The sequence below is a fragment of the Delphinapterus leucas genome, chromosome 14 (assembly GCF_059928025.1).
Source record: "Delphinapterus leucas isolate spDelLeu-1000000601 "Yukka" chromosome 14, BTC_Dleu_Yukka2, whole genome shotgun sequence".
In the NCBI taxonomy this organism is placed as follows: Eukaryota; Metazoa; Chordata; class Mammalia; order Artiodactyla; family Monodontidae; genus Delphinapterus; species Delphinapterus leucas.
In genome coordinates, this window is record NC_143142.1 from 26,529,912 (window position 1) to 26,548,223 (window position 18,312).

The 18,312-nt window shown below is 59.8% G+C and overlaps 1 protein-coding gene across 1 annotated transcript; it reads left to right on the forward strand.

Moving 5' to 3' along the window:
• The first annotated feature begins 553 nt into the window (after nucleotides 1-553).
• SCARF2 (scavenger receptor class F member 2) lies at nucleotides 554-14,937 on the forward strand. The gene is made up of 11 exons (XM_089894249.1): nucleotides 554-597; nucleotides 833-891; nucleotides 994-1,077; nucleotides 1,125-1,803; nucleotides 1,905-2,123; nucleotides 2,254-2,382; nucleotides 2,992-3,095; nucleotides 3,168-3,285; nucleotides 3,557-3,672; nucleotides 4,777-4,929; nucleotides 5,712-14,937. Exons 1-11 carry the CDS (start codon nucleotides 554-556, stop codon nucleotides 6,626-6,628), a joined length of 2,622 nt encoding a protein of 873 aa, XP_089750375.1. The 3' UTR covers nucleotides 6,629-14,937.
• The last annotated feature ends 3,375 nt before the right edge of the window (nucleotides 14,938-18,312 follow it).

Genomic DNA, 18,312 nt, shown 5'->3' on the forward strand with positions numbered 1-18,312 from the left:
GGGCAGGGCCTCCAAACCTTTGTGCCTACACACCCCATAAGCCCAGGGCTTGGGAGGCTGCACCACCCTGATATGGGACACATAAATTTTTTACCTCCTACTGTACCTTGTAAAGCCAAATAAAATTAAACAAGATTTTATGAAATTTCACGGAGAGGACATTCTAACGTTGCCTTCCTCCAGCCCAAGTCTCGCCCTGGTGCTCTGCAGCCCTCAGTTTTACTTTCCTTACTCAGATGGAGGACTCCCTGGGTGTACCTTGCCCCTCTCCAAGTGGACACCTCGCTGTGTCCACCACACTCAGAGACAACCCATCTGCCTTGGTGCTCCAGTGGGGCATCCAGATGTGCCCACCCGGCCCAGCCAGTCCTGGCACTGCCCAGGTCACGTCATATCTGGATCCCTGACACCCATCTGGCCAGACCCCCCACCCCCAGGGATGCCCTAGATCTCCATGCCTGAGCAGGTCCTGGAGGCCCAGGGACCTTTGCCCCACCCCCACCTCACTGCTGCCCCTCCTGGGACATGTGAGGTCTCTTCTCTGGCCTAGTGGATGGGGGAAGAGGGCACAGATCAGGAGGAGTGGCGAGACCCCTTGTAGAGGGAACTGGGAAGTTCTTGGAGGTGGTCTGCCATCTGACGCCTCCCAGTGTCTGCTCTAGAGGGCTGGAATTTGTGTCTTACTCGCTTCGAGTCTCCCAAACCTACAGCAGTGCCGGGCACACATGAGGGCCTTTATAACCACCTCCCTAGGGCAGGGTGGAGGTTACTGGGGGACCCAGCGAGGACTAGGAGTGGGTCCCGAGCTCAGGCGCCCTCTCTCTGCCTGCAGCTCCCAGGAGCTCACTTGCTGCGCCGGCTGGAGGCAGCAGGGGGACGAGTGTGGGATTGGTGAGTAGGGCACCCTGGGACTTGGGCAGGGGGCGGGGTCACGGAGAGGAGGGATAGTGTGGAGGCTGAACTCGCAACAACTTGGGCGCGTCTCGTCCGCAGCTGTGTGCGAAGGCAACTCCACGTGCTCGGAGAACGAGGTGTGCGTGCGGCCGGGCGAGTGCCGCTGCCGCCATGGCTACTTCGGTGCCAACTGCGACACCAGTGAGCGCGGATTGTGGCGGGCGGGGCAGTGGGGCAGGATCCCAGAGATGGGCGGGGCCTGAACTGGAGGCGGGGCCTGAGAGTGGGTGGGTCCCCGGGGGCGGGGGGCTGGACGCGGGCAGGTTCGGGCTGGGTCTGGGCCCCGTCGCGAGCACCTGGGCCTCCCACCCTCTCCGCTCGCTCTGCAGAGTGCCCGCGCCAGTTCTGGGGTCCCGACTGCAAGGAGCTGTGTGTCTGCCACCCACACGGGCAGTGCGAGGACGTGACGGGCCAGTGTACATGTCATGCGCGGCGCTGGGGCGCACGCTGCGAGCATGCGTGCCAATGCCAGCACGGCGCGTGCCACCCGCGGAGCGGCGCGTGTCGCTGCGAGCCTGGCTGGTGGGGCCCACAGTGCGCCAGCGCGTGCTACTGCAGCGCCACGTCGCGCTGCGACCCACAGACGGGCGCGTGCCTCTGCCACGCAGGCTGGTGGGGCCGCAGCTGCAACAACCAGTGTGCCTGCAACACGTCGCCGTGCGAGCAACAGAGCGGCCGCTGCCAGTGCCGCGAGCGCACGTTCGGCGCGCGCTGCGAGCGCTATTGCCAGTGCTTCCGCGGCCGCTGCCATCCGGTGGACGGCACGTGCGCGTGCGAGCCCGGTTACCGGGGCAAGTACTGCCGCGAGCCTTGCCCTGCCGGCTTCTACGGCCTGGGCTGCCGCCGCCGGTAAGCGCGGGCCCCGGCCGGGGAGGGAGAGGAGGGGCAGGCGCCGAGGGAGCCGGGGTGAGGCGGCCGGTACCCCGCCTAGCCTCCTGCCCCTTCCCCAGATGCGGCCAGTGCAAGGGCCAGCAGCCATGCACGGTGGCCGAGGGCCGTTGCCTGACGTGCGAGCCCGGCTGGAACGGCACCAAGTGCGACCAGCCGTGCGCCACCGGTTTCTACGGCGAGGGCTGCGGCCACCGCTGCCCGCCGTGTCGCGACGGGCACGCCTGCAACCACGTCACCGGCAAGTGCACGCGCTGCAACGCGGGCTGGATCGGTGACCGGTGAGCAACCCGTGTCCGCCTCAGACACGCAGCCCCCAGCCGGCCTCCCCCGATTGCCCTCCGCGGAGGGCTCTGTGGGCTTAAGGGTCGTTTGCCTGTTTCCGCTGACGCCTCCTCCCCGCGTTCCGAGGTGTGAGACCAAGTGCAGCAATGGCACCTACGGCGAGGACTGCGCGTTCGTGTGCGCCGACTGCGGCAGCGGCCACTGCGACTTCCAGTCGGGACGTTGCCTGTGCAGCCCGGGCGTCCACGGGCCCCAGTGAGTGCCTGGGGACCCAAGGGGTTTGAGGGGTCTGTATCCGGCACTGGGCTCCAGCCAGACCCCAGGTGCTGCTGCGTTGGCCGACCAGGCGGGACCCAGGCTTGGCCCCTCAGCCTTGGCCCCCCTACTTCAGCTAGGGAGAGACAACAGGCTCTTTGGGGCAGTTTCCTGCCCTGGGGTGGAGCCAGCGCTCGAGCGGGATCTAGCGACCAGGTCAGCCTGTGGCCAGTGGGTTCCTTGAGGGCTGCAGGGCTGAGGTGACCCGGAGATGATGTGGAATGAGCAGGGACCTCCACGTACAGCCAAGGGTCTCGTCTGGCAGCCCCTTTTCCCCCCACAGAAGAGTCAGCCCCAGCAATGAGCACTGCGGCCAGTGTCCACGGCCCGTCCCCCAGACTCCGTCCCACTGGAGTGCACACATTTGTTTCCAAAACATTGATCGCTCAGGGTGTGCTGGAGGTGGGGGTGGGCTGCAGTCCCTAGAGAATGGAGAACCCGGGGCCGGGCCGGGGCTGGCTGGCCGCGGGGCCGAGGGCGGGAGGCGTAACCGAGGGCCGCTTGGCTCTCCCAGACCCCACGACCCTCCCTGACCTCGCGCCCCCGCAGCTGTAACCTGACTTGCCCGCCCGGGCTCCACGGCGTGGACTGCGCCCAGGCCTGCAGCTGCCACGAGGACTCGTGCGACCCGGTCACCGGTGCCTGCCGCCTGGGTGAGTGGGTGAGGGCGACCCGGCGGGGGCGCGGGGGCTGCCGGCACCTCGCTGACCCTGTGACCCCCACAGAGACCAACCAGCGAAAGGGCGTGATGGGTGCGGGCGCGCTGCTCGCCCTGCTCCTCGGCCTGCTGCTCTCGCTGCTCGGCTGCTGCTGCGCCTGCCGCGGCAAGGACCCCGCGCGCGGGTGAGGCTTCCAGCTCCCTCCCTTCCCCGGTTCCGGCCGCGCGGGGTCTGCAGCTCGGCGCGCCGTTCCCGGCCCCGCCCTGGGGGGCCCCACCCTTCGTTAGCTCAGGCCCCGCCCTCCTTGAGGTTCTGCTCCCTTGGGCCTCTCCGGGCCTTAGGCCCCGCCCCTCCGCTCAGGCCCCTCCCTCCCTGTGGGTGGGCTCCCACTGGCTCGCCCCGCCCCTCTGGCACAGGCACGGCCCCGCCCCTTCGCTCAGCCCCCGCCCCCGCAGGGAGCTCTCGCTTGGGAGGAAGAAGGCGCCGCAGCGCCTATGCGGGCGCTTCAGCCGCATCAGCATGAAGCTGCCCCGGATCCCTCTCCGCAGGCAGAAGCTGCCCAAGGTCGTAGGTAAGGATGACGTAGGTAAGGAGTCTCCGGGGAACACCCCCCGACGCAGGAGGCTGCTGGGAAATGGGTGTGACGGGGTCGGTGTAGGAACTGCAGGGCCTTGAGTGTCGATGTGGGGGCGTGAGGAGGTGCGACCAGGGGGAGGAAAGAAGGATTGCAGATGCAGGGGAGCCCTGGAGGAAGGCAGGGGTCCTACGTGTGCGGGCAGGTGTGGGCCCTGTCTCGGTGACTGTGAGTGACTGCATGTGTGGTGTGGTGGGGCAGTGTGGACTGGACATCCGCGGCCGGTAGGCCCCCGCAGTCTGCGGGAGTGAGTACACTGTCGGGCCTGATGCGAGCCGCAGGTGGACGCGGGCACCTGTGAGTGGGAATGCCCTGCCACAGGAAGACCCGCCTCCCGCCTGGATCCCCAGCTGTGCCCTGGGTCTTTCCTGGAAAGTGGGCAGGCTGGCCCCTCGGCCCCCACCCTACCTCAGGACGGGGCTGGGTGCGGGGCGATGCTGCTTCTCTCCTTCTGCCTGCCCTGACTCACACTGGGGTGGAGTCCCTCTGCGTCTTTCCCACTTGTTTCCAAAGATGAGGGGGATGGGGAGATGAAGTCTCCTGGGAGGTAAAGATGCAGACAGCTGAGAAAACCCCTGGGCCCACTCAGCAGAGTGGGATTTATGGGCACAGATGTGGGGGCTGGAACCCACATCCCATTTGTGAGAGGGGGACGGGCTGGCCAGCCTCTGGGATTCCCCCGTTGTGGGGTCTATGTCTGTGGAGGCTGTGCCTAGGGGTGCAGCCTGCTGAGACGGCTGAGGCAAAGGGTGGCTTCACCACTGCACATTTGCATTCAAAAACTGCTGCAAGACAGGGTCTGAAGCGTGGCTTGGAGGCCCTGATGGGCTCTCCCAGCCAGGTGCTCTCTCTTTTCCCAACTTTCGGCCCGACCTCACTCAGCTCCCTGGCCGTACACTAGCCTGTTGAATTGCCTGTCCCACCCACTATCTTGGGGTAGGGCTGGCTTGGGTCCCTCCATCATTTGTGGCAGGAGAGCTGGCGAGGGCACTGGCTGGGGCAGGCGGGGCCCCTGGCAGCTATGCCTCCCTCCTTCCCCAGTGGCCCATCACGACCTGGATAACACGCTCAACTGCAGCTTCCTGGAGCCACCCTCGGGGCTGGAGCAGCCCTCGCCATCATGGTCTTCCCGGGCCTCCTTCTCCTCCTTTGACACCACGGATGAAGGCCCCGTATACTGTGTACCCCACGAGGGTGAGTGCCCCTCTGCTTGGGGTGAGGACCCCTCTCGCTCTGACCCAGTGAAAGGTGCCAGCTGAAATTTTTGTGCTCTAAGGGACAGGCAGCATGGGGAGGAAGGGCTAGTGATGCTGTTAACTGGGGGGTGGATACACAGTTGAGGTTGCAGAGTGGGCTTCTTTGCTGCCCAGCACCAGACTGGGGTAGGGTCTGGGGAGGTAGCCACAGCCCAGGTTCACTTCTGGGGAGACCAGGCAGAGAAAATTCCGGGCCTGGGGAGGAGGTGGCAGAGGAGACAGGAAATGGGGTTTGCAGGATATGGGGACACACTTTCACCTGAAGCCTTGGCTCACAAACATCAAGAAGCAGCCTGAATAGCTGGGCTTCTGGCCTCTCTCTTCCCCAGACCACCCCCCTGAATGACCTTGGGCAGGTGACTAACCTCTGAGCCTTAGAACGCCTTTCTCTTAAAGAAGGGCTATGAATCGAGGGTCAAATGTGGTGATGGTGGCCCCCCAGGCTGGGGATGTGGTGGGGGAGGGGTGCGAGTCCAGGCCGAGTTGGGGCTGCAACCCAGGAATTAGCCCCACTACCCCAGCCCTCCACCTCCGGGGCTCTGAGCTAAGTTTGTGGTCAGTGCAGTGAATGTGCCAGGCATGTCTGGATGCCACGGCGACTGAGCGCCAGCTGGGGCGGGAAGAGGAGGGGAGGTGGGGCGCCAGCGAGGGTTTGCTCTTGGATGCTGGGGGGCCAAGCTCTTTCCGGAGGAGGTGACCGCCCCGCTCGTCCCTTGTCAGAGGCGGCAACCGAGAGCCGGGACGCGGAGGTCCCCATCGCCCCAGCCCCTGCCCCTGCCCCTGCCGAGGCGCTGGTTTCGTCCCCTGCACCGGTGACTACGCCCGCGGAGGAGGCCACGCCCCTCCGCGCGTCCTCCGACAGCGAGCGGTCAGCGTCGAGCGGGGACGGGCCTGGCGGGGCGCTGTATGCGCGTGTGGCCCGGCGTGAGGCCCGGCCGGCCCGGGTCCGGGGCGAGGCCCGAGGCCTGTCGCTTTCGCCATCGCCCGAGCGCAGGAAGCCGCCGCCGCCCGACCCCGCCACCAAGCCCAAGGTGTCCTGGATCCACGGCAAGCACGGTGCCGCCGCCGCGCGTGCGCCGTCGCCGCCACCCGCGGGCCCCGAGGCCGCTCCCAGCCCCAGCAAGAGGAAACGGACGCCCAGCGACACATCGGCGCGGCCGGACGAGCCCTGCAACCCTAGGGCCCGCGACCCGACGCCGCGACCCCCGGGGCTGGCAGAGGAGGGGCCGGCCCTCGCCGCACCCTCGCCGCCCCGGGCTCGAGCGCGGGGCCGTGGCCCTGGCCTCTCAGAGCCCACGGACGCTGGCGGTCCCCCGCGCAGCGCACCTGAGGCCGCCTCCATGCTGGCCGCCGAGCTGCGCGACAAGACTCGCAGCCTGGGCCGCGCCGAGGGGGCCGTGGGCACGCAGGGCCCCCGAGAGAAGCCGGCGCCGCCGCAGAAGGCCAAGCGCTCGGTGCCTCCCGCCTCGCCGGTCCGCGCGCCCCCCGCGCCCGAGGCCCCAGGGCCCGAGAAGGCGGCAGCGGGCGCGCCCGGATCCGACACCCCCCGAAAGAAGACCCCCATCCAGAAGCCGCCTCGTAAGAAGAGCCGGGAGGTGGCGGGCGAGCCGGGCCGGGCGGGCGCGCCCACCCTGTAGTAGGTCGGCCCCGCCGTGCCTGCAGCTCCTCGGCTTAGCAGCGCTGCTTGTCACCCCGCGTCCCGTGCGCGCCCGGCGTCTCCCGCGGGGGCCCCAGCCCAGAGCAGCCTGGCGGGAGGCTGCGTCTCACTGGCTCAGGCCCAACGGCCGTCCTGGATGGGGTCCCGCGCTCGGGCAGGAAGCCCCATCCCAGTGGCTAAGGCCTGACAGACGCTTTGCTGGCCCCTCCCTTCTCATGGCCTGCCTGTGGAGGGCTCCCACCAGCCCGGGTCTCAAAGGCCAAGGGCAGGAGGGCTCTGCCTAAAGAACACCTCTTACTGGCCAAGAGTGCCTTGGCTGGGTCACCTTCTCACTGGCTGAGGCCAGAAGCACTTCCACCCTGGCAGCCTCTCTGTGGCCAGGGCCTGGCGCCTCTGGCTGGAGGTTCCCTTCTGTGACCCTAGCCAGAGGCTACTTCCACTGGCCGAGCCCCAGGGCATCTGGTTGACCGGAGCCTGGGGAGGAGGGCTGGTCTCTGCTCCTCAGGAGGCTTGGCTGTCTCCCCACCCACCCCAGCCCCACCCACGCTCTCCCAGCCCCAGCCTCCCCAGCCCTGGCCCCTCCGCTGTCGAGCTGGTTTTGATGGCCTCCCACCACCCCACATGCCTGGGAATCCGAGGGGCAACTCCAGTGGCCTGTGGAGATGTATTTATAGGCCCCCGGCAGGGCTGCTCCCACCCCATCCGGGTGCCCCAGGATGGGCTCCTCCCGGCAGGGGCTTGGCCAAAGCTTTCTTAATAAAGTGCCTTTTTTCTCCCCGTGCTCTGACTGCTTCCTATCTGCGGGCCTCTTGACGAGGATGTCCCCCCAAAAGAAACTGTGCCAGGATCCCTCGACCAAAGTGGAGCCTGGGAGCCCAGGTGTGGGTCTCCCAGGACCATGTTGGAAGTGGGTCATGTCCATCTGCCCATCCTTCACCTATTTATCAAGTTTATTGGGCACCCACCTTGGCCCACCCCATCCTGGACTGGCAACCTGGGATGAAGGGTGTGTAGGAGCAGATAGAGTGGCACCCTTGGCTACGAGGAAGGAGCCAGCGCATGGGGCTGCTTCTGCCCTGCACCTTCCCCACTGCCTACTGCTGTTATACTTGGGGCCTCGAGCTGTTTGGTGTGGCTGGGGCGGGTCAGAGGCTGGGGCCAGGGGGTAGCGGGCCACGGGCACAGCCTCCAGCCGGGCCGCATCTGGCACAAACAAGACAGTCTGGCACCACACAGAGCCCTGCTGTCCATCTCAATGGGCTCCCTGTCCTCAGCCGGAAACTCTCCCGGCCCGAGAGGTGGGGGGAGGGGGAGAGCCCGCCTGGCCCAGAGCCCTGGCTGGCCCTGCTGGCAGTGCCCCCCCTCCCCTGCTCCCCCGCCCAACCTCGGCCTGCTCCCACTCTGGCCTGGCCTTCTTTCTGTGGCCATTTGTCCTAATGTCTTCACTGCTTCTGGCCCTCAGGATGGCCTCGCAAGTGACCTTCCTGAGCTCCAAAGCCTCACTTTTCTACCGTGTCCGCTGTCCCTCATCCATCTGGGCTCCTCCCATCTCGCTGCCTCTGCGTAGCAGGCCTCTTCCTCACCTTTTGCTGCCAGCTCTTTCGATCAGGAGATTCTGCCAAGATTCTCCATTTATCTCCCCATCCCCACCCCATAGGCCCCAACACGACCAGAGTCTGGCCAGTGCTGGCAGCTCAGGGATCTCACCTGGCAAGACTCTTGCCCTCTGGCCAGATGCCACGTGGAGGTAAACGTCAGTGACATGTACAGGGGCTGAGCCACCTGAGTGGAGATGGCCTCATGGCACAGGCGGGACATCTGGCGTGGCTCCCGTGGCCGTAGTCCCTGCATCTGGCCTGGTCAGGCAGCACGTGGAAGGCAGGCTCCCTGTCCCCGGGGCACGCACCTTCCCTCAAGCCAGCTGGGCACCCTCCCAGCCGTGGCCCTGCGCCTGGCCAGCCTCATCCCTTCTGGCACCAGGCCATGCTGGCTGCCGGGGCTCAGAACACAGGCTTAACGTCAGCCAGGAGGGGCAGCTGCCCAGCTGGGCTCAGCAAGGGCAGGGCAGTGGCTGAGGAAGGTGGTGGAGGGCAGTGAGGTGGTTCGGGCCACAGTCTTGCCATGTACCCCCCACCCACCATGTGCCACCCTGCCGCTCCCCAACCCCTGAACCCCTGCTCCAGCTTGCCTGCTCCCTGGCCTGGATCAGCACCGTGTGGGGCGACCAGAGCTGTCGCATCAGCCAGGCCTTTCCTGAGGCCCCTCCACCGCCTGCTCTGGGAGCCTCCAGGCATCCAAGACCCTGAGCTTCAGGAGCCCGTCTGTGTGGGTGCCTCACAGAGCAGGAGCACCTCCCGTGCTTCTGGCAGCCAGCCCTGCCACCCTGGGGGCCAGATGCTGTGGCCTGGAGACCAGGCAGGACCCGGCCCAAGAAACCCCCCAGGATGATCCAGTAGCTGCCTGGAGAGGGAGCTGCTGGGACCCCCCTCCCCACCCCCATAGGCCTGCAGCAGTGCTAGCTCCCAGGGCAGGCGCCACAAAAGGGAACCGCGGCTGCTGGAACCTCCGTTGCCATGGGGACGAGGACCACAGGACCCACATCTGGTAGCGATTGAGGAGGAAAAATTATGAGTCGTGGAAAACGCAAATATTTTTTGTAGCACAGAGCACAAAGGAGCGGGAGGAATGTGGGACTGGAGAAGGCCTGAGCCCTGCCGGCTTTCAGGCGGGGACAGAGAACATATCACACAGAGGCAGAGCTACACCTACACACACACACACACACACACACACACACACACACGCATGCACACAGACGCACCATCAGACACACACACTGAAACATACCCACACCTACAACCAGACCCAAAGAAAAACAGAGATACTCACCACCAGTACACTCACCCCCCTGGACGGAAATGGACAGTCCCGCCAACACAAACACACAGAAACGCTGAGACAGAAGCCCTGCCACACTGCACACACGGACCAGAAGTACCAGTGAAACACCAGGAGAGACGCACACACTGAAGCAAACATGCGTGTACAGGGAAGCACACTCACCGTGCGAGACACACACAGACAGAGAAGACTCAGCAGGGACGTCCCCGGCGGTCCAGTGGTTAAGACTCCGAGCTCCCACTGCAGGGGGCATGGGTTTGATCCCTGGTTGGGGAACTAAGATCCCACAGGCTGCACCGCAAAAAAAAAAAAAAAAAAACCACTCAGCAGCACACACGATACCACCAAGCTCGGGGCACCGAGACAGACATAACCCTGCAACGCAAAACACACTCTCTAACTTACAGAAGCGTCGGGATAGACACAGACCCTGCAACACACGCACGCGGACACACACACACAGCCAGACCCATAGCAGCACCAAGAGCACTCACTCAGTCCACCACACACGCAGGAGAACCGAGACAGGACGACGATACTGAATTTATCTGAGCCCCATGCCCGAGATTGCACCCTGCTGCAAGCCCAGAACAGGCTAACCCTGAAAGGCCTTGTTGCCCTCTCACGTGCCAGACCCCCTCATTCTTCCTCGCGACTTCCTTGATCCCGCCTCTAGAAAACCCCAGCCACTGCCTCTCCTTGTGATGTTCCTTGTTAGTGAACCTTCCTCCTGTTGCTGTAGCCGGAATAAAATCATCCCCTGATCATCTCCCCCCATGGTTCTGCCACCCCGACCCTTGTCTTCAGGTCCTGGGCACCTGCTCCAGGTAGCGCCCTCCTGATGTGCCCTGGCCCCCAGCAGCCCCAAGGTCCTGTGCTCTAGGCTCTTGTCTGTTGGGAGCACGGTAAGAATTTGAGTTTGATCCTTTTTGAGGGTTTGTTGATTTCTGGTACTGGATTCTTTTGGGTTCATAGTCTGACCATTTGGTCTTGTGTCTGTTAGTCTTTTCTGTTCGCCTGTTTGTCTGTTTTGAGCTTAAATCAATTAAGAGTTAGTACCCGCTGGGAAGATGGTTTGAGGTGGTGATAGATGAAAGAGCCATGTGGACATGAAGGGTTCCTTAAGGCCACCGGAGAGGCTGTGACAGGAACAGGGGCGCCTGTGACACACCCAGCAGTTGGCACCTCTGGGGATGCTCACCCAGACGCTTGGTGGTGCCCCGCACAAGAGGGCAGTGGTGAAGGGGGTGGGGTTAGGAGAGCAAAGGTCTGGGAGCAGAGAGTGAGAGTCCAAAGACAGGTGAGGGTGTCTGCAGAGGACAAGGAGGAGGGCAAACGGGAGCATGAGAGGGAGTCTGGGTGGAGGAGATATCGGATGGGGTCCAGACCACTCGTGCACCTAGGCAGGTAAATGGGATTTTCACTAAACCATAACAGACTTCATATTTTCTTTTTTTTTTTTTTTTTTTTTTTTTTTGCGGTACGCGGGCCTCTCACTGTTGTGGCCTCTCCCGTTGCAGAGCACAGGCTCCGGACGCGCAGGCTCAGCGGCCACGGCTCATGGGACCAGCCACTCTGCGGCATGTGGGATCTTCCCGGACCGGGGCACGAACCTGTGTCCCCTGCATCGGCAGGCAGACTCTCAACCACTGCGCCACCAGGGAAGCCCCCAGACTTCATATTTTCTTAACCAGTTTTTCAGAGTTTTTCCTTCCCACCTTGATTTACTTTTTTAAAATTTATTTATTTATTTTATTTTTGGCTGCTTTGGGTCTTCGTTGCTCTGCACGGGCTTTTCTCTGGTTACGGTGAGTGGGGGCTGCTCTTCGTTGGGGTGCATGGGCTTCTCACTGCGGTGGCTTCTCTTGTTGTGGAGCACGGGCTCTAGGCATGCAGGCTTCAGTGGTTGCAGCCCACGGGCTTAGTTGCTCTGCGGCATGTGAGAACTTCCCTGACCAGGGCTTGAACCCGTGTCCCCTGCATTGGCAGGCAGATTCTTAACCGCTGCGACACCAGGGAAGCCCTTGATTTACTTTTTAAAAAAAATAGTCTTTATTTTTTAGAGAAGTTTTAGGTTCACAGCAAAATTAAGAAAAAAGTACAGAGTTCCCATATACCCCCTGCCTCCCAGTCCCCCCACTATCAACATCCCCCCCAAGTGGGACATTTGTTACAATCGATGGACCTACACTGACACCTCAGCATCATCCACAGCCCATGGTTCACATCAGGGGTCACTCCTGGTGATGTACATCCTATGGGTTTGGAAAAATGTACAATGACACGTGTCCACCATTATAATATCATACAGAGTAGTTTCACTGCCCTAAAAACCCTCTGTTCTCCACCTGTTCATCCCGCCCTCTCCCCCAGGCCCTGGGAACCACTGATCAGTTTATTATCTCCATAGTTTTGCCTTTTCCAGAATGTCATAGAGTTAGAATCACAGAGCATGCAGCCATTTCAGACTGGCTTCCTTCACTTAGATGTACATTAAGTTTCCTCCATGTGGGCTTCCCTGGTGGCACAGTGGTTAAGAATCTGCCTGCCAATGCAGGGTACATGGGTTCCATCTCTGGTCCGGGAAGATCCCACATGCCGCAGAGCAGCTAAGCCCATGCGCCACAACTACTGAGCCTACGCTCTAGAGCCCACGAGCCACAACTACTGAAGCCCACGCACCTAGAGCCCGTGCGCTGCAACAAGAGAAGCCACCGCAATGAGAAGCCCGTGCCCCCCAACGAAGAGCAGCCCCGGCTCTCTGCAACTAGAGAAAGCCCACGTGCAGCAACGAAGACCCAACGCAGCCGTAAATAAATAAGTTTATAAAAGAGAATAGTTTCCTCCACGTGCGCTTACGGCTTGACGGCCATTTTTTTCTGCGTCGAATGCTTTTCCGTGCTCTGGATGTACAGTTTATTCATCATTCACCTCCTGCAGGAGGTCTCCGCTGCTTCCAGTTTCTTTTTCCTAACGGTCTGACATGCATTTCCAGAGGCAGTGTGTTGGTGGGAGGGGCCGGGCAGGGGGCTTTCAGAGTAGCTGTGCTACTTTCCGAGCGGTGGAGCTCCCGCGGACTGCCGTCCACTCGGGGAAGGGCTCCCGCGAGGCGGAGCGGGATGGTGGCGCCATCTAGCGGGAGGCCTCGCAGCACCTGCCGTCTCCGGTCCCCGGGGCAGCCCAGGGATGCGGGTCCCAGGCCCAGATAGTCCGGTAAAGCAGACAGGGCCAGGGGAGGAGCCAGAGGCCGGTGATAGCATCGCGTGACGTGGGTGTTATGTCACGCTAGACATCGCGGTGACCTGATCCACGGGCACAGGCCCGGACCTCAGCTGGGACCACAGCCCAGCGCTCCCTGCTCTGTGCCCAAGCATCCACTGGCTCTGCCCTCCACGTTCCGCAGGCACAGGGACAGTCAAGTGCGGAATTATTGGACACTTAAAAAAAAAAAGTTAAGGGACTTCCCTAGTGGCGCAGTGGTTAAGACTCCGGGTTCCCAATGCAGGGGGCCCAGGTTCGATCCTTGGTGGGGGAACTGGATCCCCCATGCATGCCAACCAGCTAAGAGTTCACATGCCACAACTAAGGAGGCCGAGGATCGCAACTAAGGAGTCCGACTGCTGCAACGAACACCCGGTGCAACCAAATAAATAAAATTTAAAAAATTTTTTAAAATTAAAAATAAGAGAAAAAAAACAGCTAAAATTGGGACTTCCCTAGTGGTCCAGTGGTTAGGGCCCCACACTTCCACTGCAGCGGGCCCGGTTTGATCCTTGGTCGGGGAACTAAGCCACGTGGCCAAAAAAAAAAAAGAGAGAGAGAGAAAGACAACCCAGTTAAGATTGATGTTACCTGTATTTTATCACAATTAGTATATATATATATATATCTATTAAACAAACGTGACTGTGAGTAGAGGCTGGAGGTTGCTGGAATAAGGACTGTATAGAATATATTAGCCAAATGGTAACAACAGAATTCTGACCATTGGAGCACTGCCTGCCGGTGCCACTTCAGCTGTGCTGGGACAGGCCTTAACTGACCACTGGTTAAGGTCACAGCAGTTCACCATGAGGTGCCATTTGTCCTTTCTGGGTTGAAAACCAGGCCAGTTTGGACTGATAGCTAGAGAAAGAGGGGGATAATCACCCCTTCCCTTAATGCATCTTGTGTAATGGGTTTCCTCGTTCAAGTCCCAGTTTTAACGTATTTTGGGCCATATTAACAATTTTAATGGCTCAGCAAGTCTTCAGGGTCTGATTTGGCAAGGTCAGAAGTAAGGGACAAAGTTTTTTGTTTTTCCTTTTTTAAAAATTTATTTATTTATTTTTGGCTGCATTGGGTCTTCATTGCTGCACACGGGCTTTCTCTAGTTGTGGTGAGTGGGGGCTACTCTTCGTTGCAGTGCGTGAACTTCTCATTGCAGTGGCTTCTCTTGTTGCAGAGCACAGGCTCTAGGTGTGCAGGCTTCAGTAGTTGTGGCACATGGGCTCAGTAGTTGTGGCTCACGGGCTTAGTTGTTCCATGGCATGTGGGATCTTCCCTGACCAGGGCTCAAACCTGTGTCCCCTGCATTGGCAGGTGGATTCTTAACCACTGCACCATAAGGGAAGTCCCTGCTTTTGTTTTAATATTTATTTATTTGGTTGCACCGGGTCTTAGTTGCGGCACGTGGGCTCCTCAGTTGTGGCACGTGACCCGGTTGCACCGGGTCTTAGTTGTGACATGCATGTGAGACCTAGTTCCCAGCCCAGGAATCGAACCGGGGCCCCCTGCATTGGGAGTGGGGAGTCTTAACCACCGCGCCACCAGGGAAGTCCTGCAAAGTTTTAATTTTATTCCAATTAAGGCTTCTATCTTGATAATGGGTGGCCCCAGAGGAGCGGGAGCCAGACCCTGGAAGAGTAAGGTGCATTTTTCCTTCTGAGCTCTGACCCCTGGGGAAGCCCAGGTCACAATGTGCCGAGACCAGGTGGGGGCAGCCATGGACATTCTGAACTGGGGGCTTTCCTTGGTGGGAGGGTTTGGTGCTTTGGGATGAGAGGACCAGGTCTTGGGATGCTCCTCAATAATTCCAGGTCACCTAGGGCCTCGATAAGAGTAGCGGTTCCTCGGCAAAGGATGCTGTGCAGCCTCAGAATCTGTAGGTGCTCCTCTGAGAAATGATGACATGTGTGTGCCGAGAGCCCTTCTTCCCAGGCATCCTTGAGGCTGGTCCCCATTCCACTTCATCTGCCATACTTTTCCTTCTCTACCTCAACTCTGTTCCACGATCCAGAGGGGGAATTGGCAACCTACAGCCTGGGGGCCAAACCTGGCTGGATGCATGTTTTCATAAATAAAGGTTGACTGGACCCCCCCACCCCCACCCCACGAGCACTCAGTGCAGTGTAAAGCCCTTGAACCCTGCCAGGTTGTTTAATAATTGGCCTCCCTCCCCTAAAGTAGCCACTGAGTGAGAGCAGGCCACTGTCCAAGCCACAGATGGCGGAGCGAGGGGAGGGCGGAGGTCGTGCCCAGGAATGCGATGCTGTGAGGGTGGATGGGGCGTGGCCATTGCTGAGAGGCTGGTGCACCTCGTGGAATAGATTATTCTTTTGGGGGCCCAGTTTGAGGGCACTGAGATATGCTGGCCAATTAAAGTGAATCCAGAGCCAGTATAAGCAGGGGCAAAAGCTACTTAGTGCCTTTTTCGTGGTCCAAATCCTTAACTGTGTATTAAATTTTGAAATTCTGATCGAACCAAATCTCAGGCCTGTGTTCCAGATTCTCTTTCTCCCTTGCAGAGGGGTGTGTGTGTACGTGCGTGTGTGTGCACTCTCACAATATAACTCAGAGGTACCCTGTATCCTCTGTAGGTCCTTCAGTGTGTCCTATATCCCATAGGAGGTACTCATGCTGCGGGCCCCCTCCTCCGGGAAGCTCCAGGCAATACTGTCAGTACGAGCCTGAGGCCTTGGGCCATGGACCAGTTAGACACGTTTATCCTAAGAATGTGATTTATTGTGAACACGTGTTTTGCTCTGGGGTGTGGGTTTGGGACCTGGAGTCTGAGAGACGGAGGTCAGTGGCATGGGTGTTGCAGCCCATGTAACTGACCCCCAGTAAAAACTGAGGCTGGGGGGCTTCCCTGGTGGGCAGCCCTTTGTTCCCAGTCACACGTAGTTGCTGAAAATTAAGTGGGGCTCCGTGGGGGAGGGGGACGCCTGGGAGCCAGTGCCTGGTGTCTCTTGGACGTTGTCCTGAGTGCTTTTTTCCTTTGAAAAGGGCACTAGTTGGCCTTTGTGACCAAATGATCCTGGCCCCGAATTTGCTTTAACCTCTGGGAGACGTGAGATGGGGCTACATATCTGCGGGCCTCAGTCTAGTAACAAGGGGGGCCGCAGGACTTGGGGATCGGCTGGGTCCCCCTGCCGGCTCTGCACACACCTGGTGGCCGCTGCTCACCCCTAATCACCTGAACCCTGGCCCCAATTCCCCACTCCCAGCCCATCCTGAACCCCAACCCTAACTTGGGTCTCTCGGAGCCTTGCCCTGACCATGACCCTGACCCTGACCCTGACTAGCACCCAGACGCCGTGACTGCTGGACTCAGGAAGGTGTCCTCCACTGCTGGGGTGGGCCTGCTGCCCTCCCGTCCTCTTTAGGCTCTGCCACAACCTGCCTGCAGGCGAAATGTCCAGGAGCCCGTGGAGGTGGCCTGGCTGGTGCCCCCCACCCCCTCCTATGTCTGTCATCATGACATTGGATAGGAAAGAACAGTGTCACCCCAGAGCAGTGTCGCGGGAAGAACTATGGACCCTGTAGTTTCTCGTTCACAGTGGAAATTGATTTTTGTACTGATATCAAAAGTAATGTGTCTGTTGTTTTAATAATTCAGAACATGAACAGTCAGTCCTAACCCATCACCTAGAGATCAGTAGCATCTGGTGCATATATTAGGGGGTCCTTGTGGGTTCCGTCCCAGCCCCCATCCCCACTTCAGTCTTCATTTCTTCTTCTTTTTTTTTTTTGAGCTTGCAGGAGACCAGTCCCGCAGGAGGAACACAGCCACTGCGAGCTACTAAGGTTGGGCCCCTTCCCGCTTTGGAGCAGGACAAAGCCCCCATCACGGGTGGTAATTTCCAGGGAAAACCAGAGTGACGTCTCAGGCTCACTGCTGGGCAGTCCTGCTGGCTGCACCCCAAGTCCACCCATCCTAAACGTTAACACACTGTTGACGAATGGGGTTCATCCCAGTGTTACAAAGATGATGGGATGATAGAAAACCTCCTCATAATCCAGCTGTATCTCCGCCACAGGAAAGAAACCCATACAGTCATTTCTGGGACATGCTGAGGTGTGGCTTAATTCTGCATCCAGCCCTGATTTTTCAAAGACCTAGCAAACTAGGCCTACAAAGATAGTTCATTAACAGGAAAAAAATCCGTTGTGGCCAAGAGTCGGCATTTCGCCCGACAGTAAAATACTAGCTCTGTTCCCCCTTAAGTCAGGATGGAGACCTGAGCCCATGGATAATCAGCCAAGTTCGTTCCACCTGCCGTCCCTGGTCAAGGTGGGTTTAAGACATACATGTCCTCCAGGTGGCACGGAGCCTAAATAAGGTGTTTGCCCAAGTTGTTTTCCAGGAGCCTGGAGTCAGCTGCATCTAGTTCGAGCTGATATGGTTAAGCCTGGATGGGACCACCCACCCTCCACTGCGCCTGTGCCTGACCTTTCCCCCATCGCCTTTCCCCAAGCCTCGGACTGCCCTGCTCCTTCAACCCACAAGTGCCCCAGCCCCTGGCGTTCGGGGAGGCAGCTCTGCAGCTAGTGCTCTTCATGGAGCTGCAAACCTTGGCGGCTCAGCATTTTCCTTGCTGCATGTCGGGCAAGACGAGCCTGGTCAGGGAACTAACTTAGCGGCCAGTCAGGAGGTAAGTCCGGACGACTTTTTGCCTGTGGCTCGTCCAAGGCTGGTACTGAGAGGCTGTGGCCGGGTCTGGGCAGCGGCCTGCTCTGTCTGTTCCAGGACCGTCCTCGGATTTCCCTGGAGAGGTGCTGAAAACTTCCTCTCTTAGTTCTGTTTTGCAGCAAAGTGAGTTTGGGGGTTTGGGTTTGGAAGACACTTTTGGGTGAGTAACCTCATTACAGAATCGCACATGTGCCTAGATTGCCTGGCAATCCACCCAGGTTGGAGGCCCGCTTGGCGGGATGCTGACAGAGGACACAAGGTTTGCAGCTGCTGAGGTACCGCAGGCCAGGGTTAGAGGCTGGGGCTCTGCGTTTTGGTCTTGTTTGTTCTGGTTTGTTTTGTCTATGATCGTCTTAATTGTTACGAGTTGGCTACTGGGGACTGAATAGGGACCGATAGGGAGAGTTTGCTGCTGTGACCACCTGGAAACAATCCCCTTCAAAATGGGAAGTGTTAATTCAATTCCCCCTTGCAGCCCTCAGGCTGCATTCTCCAAAGCTGGGTGATTTTTCAGGTGTAAATCCATAAGAAAAAGATGGTAACACTGTGTGGCCACCATTTCCTTTAGACTCCGGAGCAAAATGGTCTGAAAATGGATCCTTAAGTTACAATACAAATTTGCGACTTGATTTATTTTGTAAACGGGAAGAAAAATGGGATGAAATCGCTTCTGTACAGTCTTTGATGTTACTGTATCAGAATAAGCCTGTGCCGGGCTTCCCTGGTGGCGCAGTGGTTGAGAGTCCGCCTGCCGATGCAGGGGACACGGGTTCGTGCCCCGGTCCGGGAAGATCCCACATGCCGCGGAG

Excerpts from the sequence above, each read along its gene's own strand:
- SCARF2 (XM_089894249.1), top strand. The coding sequence starts at position 554 with ATGGGGGAAGAGGGCACAGATCAGGAGGAGTGGCGAGACCCCTT. Across the intron at positions 598-832 it reads GAGGAGTGGCGAGACCCCTT|CTCCCAGGAGCTCACTTGCT; the intron begins GTAGAGGGAACT and ends CTCTGCCTGCAG. Across the intron at positions 2,124-2,253 it reads GCGGGCTGGATCGGTGACCG|GTGTGAGACCAAGTGCAGCA; the intron begins GTGAGCAACCCG and ends CCGCGTTCCGAG.